We start from the raw sequence: 20,844 nt of genomic DNA on the forward strand, positions 1-20,844 counted from the left end.
ATATATATATAAATTATGATTATTATAAATTATATTAAATATTGTGTGACAAGAACATGTAAGTAGGCTTATTTCGTATATTTATTTTCTTAAAAACGGAATTTAATAGTATTAAAATGATAGTTTGGCTATGAACTAATTTTATGAAAATTATATAATAACTATTTATATAATAATTATAACTGTTTTTATACAAATTTGATAAGATTTTTATACCATCTGAAAGGAAATTTTACAGGAAAGTGTGTTTAAAATGAAAGTCTTATATGAATATTTCTGCGCAAGAGAAGATTCAACGTAAACGACAAAATATTCGAAAATGAGAGTTTTATATATTTGACATTATTGTATGATAAACTACCGATTGCAATTTTTTTTTCAAGAGTAAATTTTGTTCTATTAGTTTTTTTGAAATTCCTTTTCGCTAAGCAATAGAAAGAAAATGGTTTCCAACACTCATGGAGAAAACACTTCTGGTAAAGTGCCGTACTCTATGGTAATGAAATTTCTGGTATTAAAAACATAATTTATGCTGTGATTATTTAATTATAATTAAAATTGGTATTTAAATTATTTATATTGCAATTTTCCCGTTCATGGTAATGGTTTACGGGGAATTCTGATCTACGAAATTATAGTTCTTATTAGCGCGCATTTAATAAAAAATACAAAACGTAAAGTAAATTTAACCGAATATTTAAATTCACTTAATGGTATATTATTTATTTTTACGCCATGCTCTGAGGTATCATGAAAATTATCAAATTTTATCACATATATCAATTTTAATCACATATTACAAAACTATATTTTACTGTTAATTTTACCAAAATCAAAGCCAAGGCATCATGGAAAAAACTACCGAGCTTCTCGGTAGTTTTTTCCAGTATGATGCATAGATCCAAAAACATAGTAAATTTTACTATGTTCTGGTAGTTTTGACTATATCTATTTTCTCATACCACTTTTCTCGAACTTATTGTAAAGTACTTGCGTTGTATTTACAATTCTATTGCGAAGCACAAGTTGTGCTTTCAATCGCATGACAGAGTAGAGGGGCACCTTCATCTTTATTAATTTTGAGGTATACAAAACGTTGAAATGAGATCTAATTATAAAATGAGTACTAATTATAAAATAAGATAGAAATGACGCGTATAAACATGAAAGAGAAGATAATATTTTTTTTAACAAATTTAGTTGGCGCGCTGTTCAAATAAGGCCTTTATATAGTCAGAGCAAAGCAACTCTTCGAAAAATATTGGTAAAGTACAAAAAAGCTCATATTTTAAGAGCTGAAAATAGTTCTTCCAGCACTATTTGTTATATTTTTCTTACGTTTAATTAGTATTAAAAATAAAATTCTTCTTATCACTTTTCAAACATAAGACTATGTAATTAGAAAAAAAAAACTGTTTACAGTTCTGACTAAAAGCATTATAGTCTTATTAAATACATTTATTAATTCCATGTGGCGTTAAACCATTGAAAATGCGTATAAGAAGTACATAGTGATATAAATTATAAAATTATGTAAATTTGTTATAAATGTCTTATAAAAAGTACTATAAATTATTGTGATAAATTTTGTGCGAACTATATTCTGATAATTTTGTTAATTAAAGCACTGTTGGTTTCTTTGGTGCATCTAAATTGAAAAGTTTAATCATTTTATAAATGAGCATTCTTATTAATGACCATTATTATTAATGAGTAAAATAAATTTATGTTACAAATCGCGTACACTAAAAAAAGTCCGGATCCAATTATGGTATAAAGTACCGGCACTTAGGATACATCATCCGTCAAATCCATTTTTACCGTAAAATATTATACCGTTTTTTAATTAGAGTGATCAGTGATTTTACGGTAATTATTACTGTAAAAATAACAATACACCATATTTTTTGTTCTGTTATATGTTACAGTAAAAATGGTTTTTACTGCAAACATTAACGGCATCCTGAGTGCCGTACTCTGATCCAAAGTTTTTTACACTGTAGCATATAAGAAAAAAAAAGCATAAATAGAATACATATGTTTAAAAAATTTAAATACCTAATAAATATCTAATATATTCTCGTTAGGATTATGACATATAGATAATAATGATTTTTATCTAATGAAAAATAATAGAAAATAACACGATTCCGCAATAAAAATTTACGAAATGGGAAAATTCCAAATGTTTTTCGTATTTAGTTTTGAGAATAAAAATGGCAGTACCTACTTGTCTCTACCACTGAAGAGGAAGTTGTGAGATGCATTGTTACCTTCTATTAGCCATACTCCATCAGCTACATCTATGTAGCCAGTAACCGTCTTAGCCAGTTCAAACCATTTTCCTGAAAACTTTTAAAATTGCTTAAATTAATGTGTAAAGAAAAATTTATTTCCCAACACACAAAATTCTTTTTATTTTTAAATACAATTTCCTTTCGAAAATCAAAAAAATTTTTGTATAAGGGATATGAAAATTCGTTAAAAAATTATCCGGATTCGTAAAAATGCATTTTGATGCTTAAAAACCGACTAACTGTTTAATAATTAACTTTCGGAAATATTTAAGGAAACGTAAAACTAAACTATTGTGTCTAATATTTATGTTTGTGTCGGGAAGGTTTTGAATGAATTTATAATTATATATAATGGAATCGAAGAAAAACTTATAACTATGAAGGAGTTGTAGAGAAACTCATAACTTTAAAAGAATTGACGAGATACTCATTACTAATAAAGGAATTTAAAGAAAACTCATAACTATAAAGGAATTGAAGAAAAACTCACAACTGTAAAAGAATTAAAGAAAAACTCATAACTATAAATGAATTGAAGAAAACTTCATATATATAAATGATTTAAAAATAGTTTCAAAACTTAAAAGGCATTGAAGAAAATCTTATACTTATAATTGACGAAATTGACGAAAAACTCATAACTTTAAAGGAATTAAAAAAAACTCACAAATATAAAAGATTTAAAGAAAATCTCAAAGCTTTAAAGGGATTGAAGAAAATCTCATATCTATAAAGAATTGAAGAAAAGCTCATAACTATAAGGGAATTGAAGAAAATTCCCGTAAATATAAAAGACTTAAGGAGAATCTCAAAATTTTAAGGAAACCAAAAAAAAAAATCTCATAATTATAAAAGAATTGACGAAAAACTCATGACTATAAAATAATTGAAAAAAAAAAGCTTTAACTATTATGGAAAAAATCACATTACTATAAAGGAATTGAAGAAAAATTTAAATTTACAAATTTGTTCACCCAAGAGAAACTCTTGGTTCTCATATCGAGGAAAACTATCAAGTTTTTTTGAAGACGATGAATGTGAAACAACTAACAAAATTTCGAAAAAGAACTAATTTTAAAATTTATATGTTTTCATTTCATAAAAATATATTCAGTAGGTTAAAAGAAGAGACTTCTGTCAGAAACAAAATAGGGGCTATGCAAAAATTGACTGAGGCTATGTTTTAATTAAGAATTAGGCAACATCGTGCTCTGTGTTCGAAAAGTTTTTTTTTAATATTTTTCAGTCGCTTATTTATTTATTTTTTAAAGAATTCAGTTAACGCTTAAAAGTTTGTTCATGTTTTTTAAGAAAATTGGTTTCAGGAAAAAAGGAATAAATAAATGTCGTAATCATAAAGAAATGTGTTTTACTATAGTACAAATTTGATAGATTTCTTCAGAATAAAACATTTATTACATTCACAGTGCAAAAAATGGATACTCCAATTTCACGAATTTTTCTTTGCTTTTGACGAAACCGTTTCCTGGTATATGCTTCGAGTAAACAATTCGACGAAGTCATAAAATAGCTACCGTCACTTCTTCGAGAAAACGAATTTCGTCAAAATTAAACAAATATTTCGTCTCTTATTATTTTTTTTGAAAAAAAAAAAAAAAAAANAAAAAAAAAAAAAAAAAACACGTAGCCCCTAATACATTTTGTAAGCATCTCTTTATCATGGGCACCATATAGGTACATAGGTAAATCAATCTTTTGCAATCAACAGCACATGACTGAAAGAACATAGAGATAAATTACACACATGCCCAAAGCGGGATTCAAACTTTGGATTTTCCAGGTATGAGGCACGGCTGTCTCGATGGTCACTTTATTTTCGATAACCTTGTCTTCGTTTTAGTTTCGCCATTCTTGTTAACAATGCGACCGCGTTGAGGTTTTGTAAATAAGGAAACATTTTCGTCATACATTAAGGAGTTCGTGTTTTGTCACAAATCACGTGATTTTGTGATGAAATGATTCTCAAAATTGCTGTCAAACACGAGAGTTTTATTTCTGAGAGTGCAACTATTGCAAATATAATAAGCTTATTAATTCAAATTTCCCCGAAACATTATTTGGGAAAAGCTGCCAGCCCTTGTCAAAATAAAATAATCAATGCAATAAAATTACCAGATAAAATCACTTAAGTAATTAAACTTTTCCAACCCATTTCAAAGCATTTTAGCAGTTATGTCAGTTAAGTTTATTTATACAAAGCTGTCATAGAATTTAATTGTTAAATGACAGAAGTATTTTTCTGCATAGGAGCGGGTTTTAAAGAGGACATTTTAATGGTTAGCTTATAAACAAATTCAAGGGAAAGGGATGAGGTATATGACACCTCAACATTATTCTAAAGATTAGAAATTTTAAATAAATGTAATTTTAAGTTATCTTAACTATAGTCAACCTAGGAAATTGTTTAATTTTGATTGCAGTTATTCACCTAGAATAACGATCGTTTTCACCAAGTTGAAATTAATTTTTAGAAGTTAATTCTGCTTCGAAAACATTTAAAGTAATAAGCTTAACCCTAACAACACATACAATTTCCGATAATAGAAGCTTAAGTTTGAGTCTAAAATTTAAATGGCATTTTTCAAAGTTTATTTTATGCAAGCATCATTATTTCTTCTTAATAAAATCCTAAATTCGATAATACCAAAGAAAATATTATTACGATATGAATGCATTATTTGAAGGACTTTTAATCAAGTTTTTTTCTTAATAAAAGCTGCAGCAATGTTTGTAAAATAAAAATTAAAATTGTTGGGAAACAAATACTGTTTTAACAAAGTCGCTAGTTAAAATTCTTTTGAAAATATGTATTCTAACAAAATAACTGGAATTTCATTTTGCCTTTATTTGTCAATATTTAATTTTTTTAATATCTACTCAAATAAAATGGATAGTTGTTTGCACATCTTGCATAATATATCTATAACTAATTTCTTTTTGAATGCTTACTTTTTTCATGTCAAAACTGTGCATGACAGGAATAGATGATGGATCACAGTCATCGTACGAAGCTCCAAATGCTGAAAAAAAGAACATAATGTAATAGAAGCAGACGCAAACATAATGTAATAGGACATAATGTAAAGAGAGTTACTATTTTTATTTAAACATGTCTGAAATTTATTTAAGAGGCCTGAGACGTTTTGGAAATGTAAGGATTTATTTCATTATTTTCAAAAATACACTGTTAGATTTTTCATTCTCAAATTATGGTAAAATAATTGGCAGCAGTCTGTTCACCCAATTAAATTTACAGTAAAGAACATTTTTTACCTTAACTGTTTTGAAACAGTTTACAATTAGCATGGTTAAAAATCAATGAATACAAAACTTTGTGGTTTCTTTAAACCATTTACACCTAGCATGGTTTCTAAACCGCAGAAAAAGATACTTATCTGGACGTTGGAGCTAGACTTTTCATTAGGTAATGGACATTAGGGATAGGTTGCGGTTGAGTAGTGTTTCATCAAATGGGCAGCGGAATGTGGTTTAAATGGTTTATCTGATTGCTTCAACTATCCACCTAAGACATGGGGAATACTAGATTTTTTTGCATCAAGCAGTTTTATGGTGCTGCCATATCTATACGTGAATGAAAGTATCGTATAGTCTAATATCGATATCTAATAGTGTAAGGTCACAAATTGAGGAATGCACAGGAAGCAGTAAACTCTTCATGTATTGAAAGGAATAGGGGCAATATTATGGTGTCAAGACTGGGATTTGAACCCCGTTTTGTCAGTCATGAGATCGACCGATTAGCTCTCTCCGCTATAATATGTACCAGCTGCAAGGAACAAACTGGTTTCATTTAGTATGCCTAGTTAGTGCGATAAAAATTATGGTTTTTTAAGTGCGTAATAGGTGAAAAATAATTATAAAAGGTTTTTCTCACAGTTATCAGTTTGAATAACATCTTATTTAAGGGGAATAATTAATATTATTTCTGTATCTGAAATTAGATGCAAGAAAAATTTTAAAATTAAGGCAGCCGAGCACTAAAACATTTCGAATCAAATTACTGTAAAAAGTACTATCACTCAGAATGTCAATATTTTTTTACAGTAAAATCCATTTTTGGTGTAAAGGTTTACGGAATGAAAAATCTAATATACTATAATATTTACCGTAAAATCACTGAATAAAGGTGATTAAATAAACTTTATTGCAAAATTTATGGTAAAATTTTTTAGTAGTTCTCTGTATAATGAATTTTAAGAATGCTGTACTCAGTGTGCCAATACTTTTTACTGCATTTTGGTCCAAATTTTTTGGGAGTAAAGTGTCACTCGACAGTCAGGATAATTATTTTTTTCAGATAGTTTTTGAGGTTGGATATTAATATATAAAATGTGTTTTGTCTATTATGAGGTAATTATTAAATAGCTTATTGAAAAGCGCAAATTTTACAGTCTATTCGTACAGCAGAAAAAGCTGTAAAGCGTTGCTTTAATTTAGAACTCAATTTTCCTTAACATAAAACTTTAATATTTGAATTTAAAAATCTGAAATTAAAAGATTTAATTTAAGTATTAGAAATAAGAATCTCTCGCGTAATATCACATTTTACAAATGTTTTTTAATATTGCATTTAATTTGATTAATTTGAACTCTAAAAAGTGGTCTTCTTGTAAAAATCTTCGGTCCACCGGCACCTTCTGATGCTCATAGTTGTTGAATGAGCCTTGGAATGCTGCACTCTGTATCTTTCAGAATAAAATGATGTGTGTCTTATTAGAAATGATTTGATATTTATTCGGGCTTTCAATTGATTAATCGTTGCCCCCCTTTTTTAGGAAATAAAAAAAGTTTTTTTTTTCCAAAGGTGTGCCTTTGGCCAATGTTATGAGTAGCAAGAGAGTTTGATGGTACCGGACATTCCATGGCCTATTCGAGACGCTGTATAGGTTAAATATTTTGTAACTGACTGCCTAAATTGCGGAAATTTTGCGGTTTCTAACAAAATATTTCTCAAAATTAGATATTAAAAAATTTAAATACAGGTAAACAAAGTGAAATGGGGATACTTTGGGTGATTATTTTATTAGTTTCCGTTTTTTATCTCTTATTAAACTCCAAATGTAGTTTTGAGTGAAGTTTTGAAGGCTTTATTGATCGTGTTTTTTTAAATGTTTTTTATTTTTAAAACGACATATCTCAAAATTTAAGAAAAAAAGATTCCAGGAAATTTGGAATGTATGTATGTTAAATATTTCCCCTCGATTTAAGATCAGGAAATTCAAGTTTTTGCTTCCAATTTTAATAAATATAGTTTTTAAAAAATTATCAAAAAACATAAATTTGATTTTTAAATTAGATGTTTTTAAACAAATTGCTTTTTAAATGCTAAAGACAAATCATAATTTAAATACTTTTCATGAAAATAAATAAAAAAAATCATTAAAATAAAAGTATAAAAGTCTTAGTTACATTAAAAATTAAAAGTAAACTTTATTCTAAGTCTTCAAATTTCATATACTTTAAATATGCTTCGCATCAGATGGGTGAACAAATATTGCAAACTTTGTAAATGGTACATTATCAGAAAAAAATGAATGCCACTTAGAAAAAAAAAGTTTAAAAAAAATGCTTCTAACCCCCTTTAAATATTTAAACTTGAATAATATAAACCTAATAGTAATAATAATAAACCTAATAGTTCGAAGAACATAATGGCATCGTAGCGTTAAAACTCGAACAAAAGTTGAATATAATAATGGCAAGAAAGTATACTGTCTTAAAGATAACCATCTGAAAATGGCTATTCACGTGTTTTGCCTTTTTTTAAATATCATTTTTATTTATGACAGCTTATTTCAAAAAGGGAAAAAAGGAAAAACATATACAATAAAAAAGGAAAAACACACACAATGTAATAATAAAAGAATAATAGTTAAAGAAAAAGCCATTTTTATTTAACATTGCTGAAATATAACTTTGGAATTTATTATATCATTAATCCTTTGTAATCAACTTTGAAATTTTCGTTTGAGATGTTTTTATTTTTATTTTAAAAGAAAGCAAATTTCAAATAAAAACCTTTCAAATAAAAGAAAAATGGCGTAATCTTAAAGATTACACTAAAAAACTTCGATTGTCATAATGGCAAGAAGAAAGTACAGTGTTAAAGATAATTATCTGAAAATGACTATTTATACTTCTTCATTATTTTTATTATATTGTATTCGTAAAAGCGAAATTCCATTCTGCTGATTAATAACGATAAGGAAAAATTTAAAAATATCTCTTTTTATCATATTGATACTAACGTCTAGTCTAAAAAAATTATTTGAATATTTTTCGCAATGGAATATTTATAATGCGTTGAATTAAACATTATTATTTCGTCAACTAATCAGAATAAGTTTGCAAAAACTGATTCTTCAATTATATTTTATGCATAATTCATCAAAATAAAGTAAATTTATAAAACATAATATGCTGGAAACGAGGTAAAGAAAATCATATTTCTTTTCTCAGTGCATGGAATTATCAAGTTCATATAATTTATGCTCCTTTTGAAGTTTTTTTTGTTTGAATATTGAATAGTATTTCAATATAAGTAAATAAATTAGATTTTTAGAGTGCAGAAAATTTTTTAAATTTATTTGAAGCAAAGACGAATCTTTTACAAACTTACAAATTATAATAATAAAAAAATTACGAAGATAATAAAGAGTATACGGAGAAAAAAAAATTCTGGCAAAATTATCATACTGTATGGTAATGGTATTTCTGGTAAAAAAAACAATGGCAAAAAACAATGGTAAACAATGGTATTTGGTAAGAAAAAAAACAATGTAATTTTGGCTAATAAATACCAAATATACGATATTTAAACTATTCGTTTGTTAATTTTAACGTTCATACCGGGAATTCTGGGTTTCAAAATTATACTTCTCATTACCACACATTTAGTGAAGAATACAAAACTGAAAAGTAAATTCAACTGAACAAAGGGTTTTTGTACCATGATCAGGTGCAATGTTAAAATTACTAAATTTTACCACGTTTACTAAATTTATCGAATATTGTGAAGCCATATTTTATTGTTACTTTTACCAAAGTCATTATCAAAATACTTCTGTAAAAATTATAGTTTTTTTTATATACAGTACAGTACACTATATCTACCTCATGCATAGAACCAGAGAAGTGTTTCTTTTTTTTGTGGAGGGGGAAGGGGTTAAAGTGCTTTGCATAAGATAATTCTTTAATAATGGACCAAAAACAATCTAATATATTTGCGAAGGTTGTAGGAAAACGACAATGAGAAATCAAGGACATTCTATTGGCTGTAGTGAGTGCAAAGATTGTGAATGAAAAAAAAATTATTTTGTTGAGATTTTAAGTTCGTCATTAAGTGTATTATTTAGAGTGAAATGCGAGTGAATACATTATTATGTTTTACGAATTCTTTTCTTTTTGTGATAAAATTATTTGTAAATAACCATGGTCTAAGATTATAATAATTATAGTTTACGTATACTATATGTTACTATTTTCTATTAACACCTTTTCTTGAGAATTTGAAGACGTGTATTAAAAATTTTCTATCGCTTTAAATGAGACTGCGGTGTTTTTGGATTTCGTGAACTTGAACGATTTTTAATGATTTACACCGGTATCATGTTACAATAATTGTACACTGCGAAAAAAAAGTATGGTTAAAACTGCCCAATTTAGTTTTAATATTGTTGTTTTAGAAACTGGTAATTGTTGTGGATCACACATTTCGTAATGTACGCTTTAATATAAATATTTTTGATCACGTAAATTTTTATTTATTTATTAGGAACAATGAAGTTAGAATTGATCAACAAGTTTGATAAGTTTAAAAAATATATCGATATTCTGAAAAATTGTGAAATTTTACACCTTTTTGTCCCCGTTGTATACGGAAAACTCTAATGAAGAATTTGAATATATGTACACTGAGAAATAAATTATGGTAAATGGTAATATTTACCGCGGTTCTGGCTCTATGGGAACACCAAAAAGTTCAATATTTTTTACCGAAGCGCTTTGGTAATGATTTTGGTAAATTAACAATAAAATAGGGTTTTAAAACAAGCGATAAAAGTTGATAATTTTATCATGATACCTTAGACATGGCAAAGAATTATTTATTCGGTTACATTGACTTTACGGTTTTGTATTTTTCACTAAATAAATGTTAGTAAGAACTATAATTTTAGAAACTAGAATTTCCGGTAAACCAAACCATATGAACGGAAAAATTATCAAATGAATGGTTTAAATTCTGTATATTTTACTTTCATTACCCGAATTATGGTTTCATTTTTACCAGAAATGTAATTACCAAACAGTATGGTAATTTTACTAGAATCCATCTTTTCTCAGTGCAGTAAAATTGAATGGTTTATGAAGTTAGTAAGATTTATGACTTTAAAAGAGTAGCTATCATATTTGCAGTTGTTTTTCCAACTTTATTATTAACTTCACAATAAAATAAAATAAAGTCAACAAAATAAAATTACTTTTTACATGTTTTAAACTTATAAGTTTTTACACATATGAATTTAAAAAGCAACTAGGTAACTACATAACTTAGAATTTTTTTAAAACTTAAATTTAGATTCACAATGCATCAACATGTACTATTTATAATTTCTAACAAATATAACTCATTTCATTAGCTCTAATTCAATATTACAAATTGATAGTCACAAGAAAATGTAATTTCTTAGCGTAAAGGGTGTGGTTTTAAAATTTATCAGGAAAAAAAAGGACAAAAAAAAAGTTTGATGGCACGAAATAAGAAAAATAAATACTGCTTTTCTAAGTTTCATTCGTGAATAATCTAAAACAATTAAAAGCGACCTTCCTTAAATAATATAAAATCAACATAATATCAAAAACAATACTAAGTGTTAATTTAAAGACCAAAACAAATATGCTGTTTAAACAAAAGCAGCTTACCATTTTGATTAATAATCGATTGATCTTTTCTAAGTGAAAAACAAATAACACATTTAAAAAATAAAATCAGCACGGCACTATGGAAAAAACCGTACATATTCGCACTAATTGTTCACATCACAAATGCTCAGGTGTGTTATGTCGTTTTAAAAAATGGATGTTGGTTGCGTTACCTGAAAAAAGTGATAATAAAACAAACACTATTTTTTTTATCTCGAGTGCTGATAACAAGAGCTAGACCAGCCCACGAATTAACTTATAACATATTTACATTTTTCGATATGTCTATGAATAAGTGGTTTTCTGTTTCCATTTTTAAAAGATATAATTTGTGATTCAAAATAAATTTAAAATTTATATGTATTTTATTTGCATGTATTCATATGTCTCCTTTCTCTATACGTCAAAATAAGTTTCTTTTATTGGTTTTTGTTAATATTTTTGATTAAATTGTCACCCGGAAATGAGTGATAAAGCTAACTTGATAAAAGTATGACTCGTTCTGTATTTCTTACAGAAAAGGCAATTTCGTAATAATAAATCACATCTGCTGCTCTATTTGTATTTTTCTGAAATCAAAATTGTAAGCAGATTCTATTATGGTTGCCTTGAGTTGTTTCAAAGCTTATGTTAACGCAACTGTGGAATAAATTTTTTTCAGTTTTGATTTTTTACTCAAAATTTATCTTGAAATCAATTACAATGAAAGTTTGGTTTGAGATTGCAGGGATTATGTGATAAGAAAAAAATATTAAGGCAAGTTTTGAACCTATCAAACTTAATTTTTTTTTCAACATACTGGTTTGAAGAAACTAAATAATTAAAAACGCAGTAATGTAAATTAAAAATGTTAGGGACAGTTTTAATGAAATATAATTTGAAATTACCTAAAATTTTTAAAAAGTAAAATGCTAACTATTTAAAAAAACGAAGTAATACGTAGCCAATTAAACAATAATAACCTGCTCGTGTATTTTCATTTTATTTTCCACTAGCTAAGCACTGAATTTAGATAAATATGTATTAAAAACATAACTGATAACCTTTTTTTCATTTCAACGAATGAAAAATAGGGAAAAATTATGACTGGGGAAATATAATTATTGGGAAAAATGACTCTAAACGTGCAATTCAAAATATAAAGTATTATTTTTTTAAAAAAAATAAAAATATTTGCTATCGAATTAAATTTAATAAGTGAAGCAATAAATCTGCACATTGAATCTTGACAGTTTAAACTTTTTATCACTATTTAAAATTTCTTCGCAAATGTCATTATTTAAAAAGACATCTTTATTATTTTTATTTAAACTACCACGTCTCTGACAACTTATTTTTAAAACTTATGTCTTAAAAGGAAATTTTAGTTCTTACTTTTTTCAGATTTTGTGTTATAGAACTTAAAATCTTTTAGGTTAATGCAATTTAAAGATTCCTTTTAAATTACATTAACCTAAAAGATTACCTATAGGCTTTTATAGGGTTATATTAACCTAAAGCTGCACACTTTATCTGTTTTTTTTTGTCTTAATTTATTAGCAAAATAATACACTCTGTTCAAGGCAACCCTAACCTATAAAAGTCTATAACCTATGAAAGGTAACTTATAAAACTTACAAACCAAGTATAACCAAGGTAGCCTATAAAAGTCACAATTTCGGTTTGAGGTTCTATAATCTGTGCAAAAACCGATCTCAGCAGCATTGATGTGATACTGCATTGTTTTTTTTTATATGGGATTACATAAACTTGTGAAGATTATAGTATAAGTACAGTGCACAAAGAAAAAGACCAGACTGATTAACTTTTGATTTAATGTTCAAATCTTCACGTTCTGGGACTCAATCTCAATGGCTCGAATGGGTGACTTCAAATATACAAATTAATCAGTGAAGACGATATTTTAAGTCACGAAATCAGACATACAAATGAACGTTCTTTGAATAAACACATCTTTTTTTCGACGGAATTTCAAAAAAGTAAGATAATTAAAATTCGATTTCTCAGGAACTATTCGACCGATTCCTCTCAAATTTCGTATTCTGCTATATAAAATTATATTCTTTAAAATGATATTGAAAATTGCATACCTTACCATTTAATTATTTTTTGACAATTCTTAAATAAAATAATAAATATTTACTAAAAGTTATTTTTTCCATGGAAGTATCTTTGGATGAACGCATTTTATAATTGCGCGTAAAAATTTCTCAAATTGCTTAAANACATTCATGTGAGCGGGTCTACCCGAAATCCAATTTTTTTGTAAATTTGTAATTACTCGAACAATTTTTCACATATAAACTTCTTTCTTCGTGCAAATTAAACTTAAGACTACATATTTTAATGCTGTATCTATAGAAAAAATTATTTTTTTAGTATAAAATGAAGTTTAATCGAAACATTCAACAATTTTTTTTAATTTTATGACTACTGTATTCAACATATTTTGAAAACTATTGTTTACCATGTTAACAGCTGCATAAATACTTGAAACTTTGAAAATAATCTTTTTTTAATATAACAATTAATGTCCGATGGCCCATTGACTTGAAAAATATTCTACACATATGAAATTGACTGTAGACGGGGGTACCCGCTGGGCGGGGCTACCCGACTCTCCCCTACCAGTCATTTGGAAAGTACATGTATTTTTTCACCCGACTTTGTACAACATATACTACGTTGCCAAATCTAGGTAATTACTCGTTCTATTATCGCTACGCTTGCTGCGTAGTATTGTTTTAGTACTGTATTAAAATTGTTTATTAAAATTTATTTTTAAGTGAGCTAAAATCAAGCAGACATGACTCACAAACCCAAAAATTCGCTCATGATTAATCAAAACTATAATTATAAGAAAGTATAACCAGAAATCGACGCATTAATTACAATAAAATATTCGAAATATTTAAAACTTAACTAAGAAACTTATGTTATGAGGTTTTTGTTTATTTTGATTTTAGACTGTCTTTAAGATATTCTTTGCAGTTCTTCTTAAATATTTATTGATTGCTTTCAGCGAATTATTCCAGATTACTTTTCTAAATTTAGCTAATAAAAACTCCTATGCGCTGTCTTTTTTTTTGCAGTGAATTAAATTTCTTCATTCAAAATTACAAGTAATGTTATTCAACTGCATCGATCAGCGATTTAAAATAAGAATTTTAGAATCAAAATGATAACTCCATCGAATTTGAGCCACACAAATTCCGTTCGAAAATATATAGCATGACAAATGTACTTTGAAAACTTATTCGACAAAGAAAGCATAATATTTCTTAAACGGAATCGAAAACCTTTTGATATCACTGAAGCAAATAACTTATTGCCATCCTACAAAAAAGAACTTTTGATTTACATTGTTAAAGAACATCAATTCCTTGATGTTGCATGGCTGAATCCAATTTTTCTACCTTATTTCTTTTCTCTTTTATAACTGTCATTTAAAAATTTTTTCAACGAAAAAACCTGGTATTAGAAAATGACCTGGTATAAAGCCATCTCAAGAAATAAAAAAAAGAGAAAACTGAGCACACGGGGTTGATAGAACTACCAGGAAAAAAAAACCTAAAGCGATACTCAAAGGATGCCTTTATTGGAAGGCAAGAAAGCCTCGTCACTAATTTGTCAAAACTTTTCTCTAGAGTAGTAACACTTTAATCCAATCACTTCCAGGCCTTCGACTTGACTTCTCAAAATGCTTTTAGAGTTTCTCTTTTAGTTTCTAATCTTTAATTACGTTACTATGGAAACTAAACCTAGCCTAAGGGAGCTAGAAGCTGCACAAGAATCATGAGGTAGACGTGTTGCCTTGACAACAATTATTTGAATAAATGTGAGATAGTTAGGGGTGCCGAAGAAAGAATTTTCTTTTCTACCTTTAATTAGGACCCCTTGATTGTTTGGTAACAGTCTTCGCAACGGGTGGTAGGTTCCCAACTTTGGGATAATTAAGGGCTGATTCAAATGCAAATCGGCTGAGTTTCTTTGCAGGCAAGATAGCTTTGTATATCTCCTCTTTTAGACTTTAGACATCTATTGAGAAAGATTAGAATTCGCTACGAAATCCTCAAAAAATATCCTCCGAGATTTTAATTAGGCTACTTTTAATATGAGACGTCTCGCTGAAATGATGAAATTCGCTAATAGGAACAAGGAAAAAAAAGTTTTTTTTTCTGAAAAAAAGTTGATGTCTTGAAAGAAGTAATGAGAGAAAAAAACTTTTAATAAAGCTGAAGTCTTGTATAATAACGAAGCATTTAGGAAGAAAAAAACCTCGTTTAATAAAGTAGAAAAATCGGACTGGAAAACAGAAATCTTTTAAAATGGATACTAGCTAAGTAAAAATAAAATCAAATACAAGAAAAAGTTTAAACTAATTAAGAAACTAATTATTTCTGCCATACAAAGAGGTATTGAGGAATTATTTTGAAATTTTAATCCAATATATATTGAAATTAAAGATAAATTGAAGTATACAAATCGCGGATAGTCTTATTTCGGCGGATTTCGGTTACCACTTGTTACAGAGAAATACCAGGGTGTCCCAAAATTTAAAGAAGAGGTAATTTTTACTGAAAGTGCAGATTTTTAATCAAAGATTTTGAATTCTTTATTTATTCACAAATTATACAGTATAGGATTATATTTTGAACACCGTATTGTGTGATGGGCAGATTTTACTGTCATGTGTGTGATCTTTTGTAAAAATTTTCAATGAGTATTTTGTACAAATTTTGCTAAATTTTGTTGATCACTCAACTTTTAATTCTGATTTCGTTAGCACTCAATGCAAAGAGTGGGTGTATCAAGGGTGTGTTGGCATAAACCTTGTACTTCAAAAACCATAAAGAAAAAGAAAAAATTGCCTAAATACAAATAACCGGATGTGGATGATCAATACTGGTCTGTAAAATGGGATATCACATGACCAGGAAATGAAACGACAATGATCAAAAATGATTCGCAACATTTAAAGCGCATGTTAAAAATAAATTTTTAGTTAATATAAAAATAAATTTAAAAAAAGCAACAAACTAATTTTTCCAAATTTTTAAACTTTGTTTGCGTTATTTAAAATTTTTTTTGGTTAAAGACTTTAAAATGAGAAGTCTGACAGTTTGATGTAAACAATATTCTTAAAGCTACAAAATGAAACAAAAATGTCTTAAAATGGTAGCATGAGTTCTTGAGAATCACGTTGATCTTCATATCCAGGGTGTTGCGTTATTACATTCTTTGAAACTTATTTGTAGAAATAAAGAGAAAAAAAACCCGTATAAAACGTAAAATAATATTTAAGTTAAAAATAAACTGTAACATTATCGAAATCTGCTCAATCAAATCTGAGGAAACCAGGACTATTAAAGTTTGAAACCTGTTTTTCTACCTCGAAGAAAAGAGAGAGAAGTTGAAAGGAAGTTATTTGAAACACTTTCAAATTTTATCATATTTTTTTAACCTTTTATATCCGCTTTTCTCACTAGTGATTCGCAGATTTCAATAGCGTATTTGTTTTTTCTTCGTTTAATACTAATTTGAGGTGCCTGATGTCTATACGCTTTGGACAAGAAATTTGAGTATTACACGGTCATAAAAATACCAAAAAAGTAAAGATCCAATTAGGTAACAAAAATGAACGAAGTAGGAACTGCAAAACTAATTCTCCTAAATCCACTAAAATGTCAATCAGAGAATGTTAATTGAATCTACAATTAATCTCTTCCATTATTTAAAAAAAAAGATGCATTTTAATTTTCTTTAACATATATCTTAATGTAATTTTGTGGTAAATATTAGTTGGTAACTATTTGTGCTCAGGCCGAAAGTTAATTGAACTGAAATTAAATAGCAAAATAGAACAACGTAGGAAAATGTAAAGCTACTTCACTTAAACCCACTAAAATATCACTTGGAGCAGCGATGGCTGGTCGATACGAATTCCGCATCCGGCTTGCACCGACCAAAGAGCTGACATGAAATATCCTCAGTGGTAGACGGATCATGGGTTAAAGTCCCCTTGTGGTCAGGCTTACCGTGGGAGGGTCTCGCGGTCTTCCTCTCCATGTAACGCAAAAGCTGGTTAGTTACATCAGAAAGTGATCTACGAAGGCAAATTTCTCCCAATACTTGATCCAGGAATTTCCTTGTCTTCTGGAATGGGTTCAAAACTACAAGGCTACGGAGTTGAAGATTAGTAGTCGTAAAACCAAAACAATTGGGTCGGCTGTTCAACGACGGTTATAAAAATAAAAAATATCACTTGAGACTTAAATTCTTCCAATTTTCTATAATTCTTCAAATCTTTCAATTCTATAATTCTTCCAATTCTTAAATTCTTTCAATTTTCTTCTTCCAATTTTCAATAAAAAACTTTATAATTTTTTTTCAACATGAGTTTTTTTTAAATTATTTTTTTTTATCTAAATGTAGTTCCGTGATAAATATTAGTCGGTAACTAGTAGTGCGCATGTCGATAAAGATAATTAAAGACAGTTAAGTTACATAAGAAAACAATGTAGAAACTTTAAAGCTATTTCACTTAAATTCAGTAAAATGTCACTTAGAACCTATTATTAATCTCATCAATTAAACTAAAAAAGTACTTTTTAATTTCCTTTAGTATTTTTCAATCGAAATGCAATTTTGTGAAAAATTTTACTCTGTAACTAATTGTGCCCATGCCGAATGTTAATTGAAATCCATTAAGTAACAAAAGAGAACCAACATAGAAACCGTAGAGAAAATTCACTTCAATCCACGAAATGTCACTCTGAATCTACAATTAATCTTTTCAATTATTAATAAAAAAAGAAGCTTTTAATTTTCTTTAGCAAGTATATTTTCATCTGATTGTAATTTCACGATAAAGTTTAGTTGGTAACTAGCTATGACGAAGTCGGAACGTTGTCACGTGTAGTTGTGTCCAACCACAAATTGTGCCAGAGATAAATCATGAATGCGAGAAATTTTGTGTGATAAATTGTCCATCAAAGAGATGTATGCCACGAATTTGCTCTGAACCAGTATTTAAAACAACTGCATCATTTCTTTGGCTTAAGATACAACTTGATTTTGAGAATGTCAAATATTGATTCTAGTATCTACCTAGAGCCTCGTTAGTCTTCGTGAATTTTTGATGAAGGCATCGTTGATTAATGGTTTTTGACTCTCATTAAGTGGAAAGTATATCGATAAGGCAAGTCATTCACTGTCAATTGACTGGAAAATCTTGCAACAGAAGCACTTTTATGTAGATTACTACACAATTATTTGCATTTGTTTTTAACAACCTGGTGATAAATTACTTCGATATTTAAGCTCTTAGGAAGGTTTAACCTTTATCAAGGGAATGAGAAAAATATTGAAATAAATTTCTCAATAATTAAATTAAAAATTTTTTTTCTTTAGGGGCTAGGTAGTTTTAAAAGGAGGTGGACCTTCTTAAGAAATTTCATATTAGCTATTATCTTTTGTTAGTAATTGATCTCCAGCCTTTAGTAAGCATTTTTTTTTCTTGAGGAAAGTTGTTCCTGCTTTCAGGTACTGTTAAGATAATACAGTAAAAACCAGGTTTGACATGGACAACCAAAAGAAAAAGAAGTTTTACCGAAACAGTAAACTATCCTCGTTTTAGTTAGTAGTAAAAAGTATCACAACCTCGAAGGCTTAGGAGGGAGGGAGTAAAAAGGTGAAAAATTTAAATATTGAGATTAGGACTAATGATGGTAAATTTTGCGAGCCATAGCTTGCTGAACACTTTGACCTATGAGGTACTGTTTCTCTTAAATGTCTTAACGCATAATCGAATGAAAATAAATTCGAGATGTTAAGACCAATAGTCTAGTAGATAAAATACGTAGACTAATAGTCTATGTATTTTATCTTTTTACTCCTTTTTTCCTTCAAAACCCAATCGCATGATTTCATACAACTTTTTTCCACTTGCAAAGGTAATGGTAATTAACTGTCTAGCACAGGGTAGAGGTTTTTTTTTGATGCTCGTGCTTTGAGAATTTTTCAAAGTTTCCTTGCTTTATTAATAAGTATTTTTAAAAAAATATGAATTAGTTAATGTTTGATTTGGATTAGTTAAAAATTGAAATTGGTTAAGATTAACTTTACAATTATCAAATCTACTTAAGCAGGGTGAATGAAACTTATCTTACCAGTTGTTACACATACAAACAAATCGAAATAAGTCAAAATAGCTAACTGTTATTGCTTACATAGACAATAAAAAAATGGTGGCTCAGGAAAAAGGAATCTTAAGCATCAAGATTTATTACTTTATTTTTGATTTAGACATTATTATTAAAAATTACTGTTTAACTTCGATAAAACAAATTTCCTGATTTTAGTAAGAACTTAAATTTCCTATGCGTTTGCTATGTTACCAAAAGGAAATTTCTTTTAACCCAATGTATTTCTCGATTTTACGAAACATTTTTGATCACATTTTTTTTTCTTCTGATTTCTAAGGAATTTAAAATGCATTTTCAATTCTTTCTTAGCAATTTTTCTAGAACAATTTTACGAATAGTTTCTTAAAACCTAAATGAAACAGAGATTATCGTGTTTGAAAAGAAATTGCTTTAATTATCCATTCCCAAGGAAGATGTTTGCATGCAAGATGGTTGTATAGACGAAAATATCTGTTCAAAAAATGGCAAAGAACTTGTTAATTTTATGAATCCGAAACAGACTGATATTTATTTGGACAATGTTTCAGTATGTCGGGATTTGAAGAAATTAGGAATACAATATGCCCCAAATAAAACGCTACCCGCAAAACTCGCTGAAATTCGAGCAATCGAATCATGGGCCATTGTTTTTTGACAGCACAATTAACAGTTCAGCATATTAGGACATCATGCAATTTCGTTTTCTGTTAGAATCCGCAGAAAAATGGTGGTTACAACAAAATAGTGTCCCTATCAACCATGTCTTTATTTAAAAAAAATTTTGGGCCCGCCTAATTTCCAAAAGACTGTGGTTTACCCAAAGTCCGGACTTGTCCCCTCCGGAATATTTTCTGTGGAGATATTTATAAAAAGTTGTGAACGCAGTTTGATCAATATCCATCGCCGAACTAAAAGTGAAAATTGAGGAAGAGGTCAAAAAAGCTTCCCTACAAATGTTGGTCTTTGATAATCTTGTTAAGTGTGCCAATGCTTGTGCAAACGTTAATAGAGGTTATTTTCAACATTTCTTGTACTTTATGTTCAATAAACATTGCTTTTTTTCAGTTGCCTATGTTTTGTTTATCTGGGTTTTGTTTTATATGGGACATATTGTCGTGTAAAAGGCTCAAGAGAATTATTAGAAAAGCACGATAACAAAACAAAAGGACTTTAAAAAAATGTGAAATGAAAGGAAAATGCAAAGATAATGCTTGGAAATAAAAATTTGTCAAGAAATTACTTGTTATACAATTCTCAAAATGTCAATACACTTATTATTTTGATTGTATAACTAAAAGAATATTTTATAACGATTGTATAACGATTTTCGTATCTCGAAATATTTAGTGTTTCTCTTCTGGTTCATAATAATTTGATTTGACTATAATTTTAAATTG

The 20,844-nt window shown here is 28.1% G+C and overlaps 1 protein-coding gene across 1 annotated transcript in view; it reads right to left on the reverse strand.

Moving 5' to 3' along the window:
- LOC107449901 (uncharacterized) overlaps positions 1 to 11,435 on the reverse strand; it is a 44,972-nt gene extending 33,537 nt beyond the window's left edge. Inside the window, exons 1-3 of the mRNA XM_043043665.2 lie at positions 11,262 to 11,435; positions 5,268 to 5,338; positions 2,231 to 2,352 (exon numbers count right to left, since the gene is read on the reverse strand). Coding sequence (XP_042899599.2) covers positions 2,231 to 2,352; positions 5,268 to 5,338; positions 11,262 to 11,358 — 290 coding nt within the window. The 5' untranslated portion in view covers positions 11,359 to 11,435. The remainder of the gene's footprint in view (positions 1 to 2,230; positions 2,353 to 5,267; positions 5,339 to 11,261) is intronic.
- Positions 11,436 to 20,844: the final 9,409 nt, after the last annotated feature.

This window comes from Parasteatoda tepidariorum, chromosome 8 (assembly GCF_043381705.1).
Source record: "Parasteatoda tepidariorum isolate YZ-2023 chromosome 8, CAS_Ptep_4.0, whole genome shotgun sequence".
In the NCBI taxonomy this organism is placed as follows: Eukaryota; Metazoa; Arthropoda; class Arachnida; order Araneae; family Theridiidae; genus Parasteatoda; species Parasteatoda tepidariorum.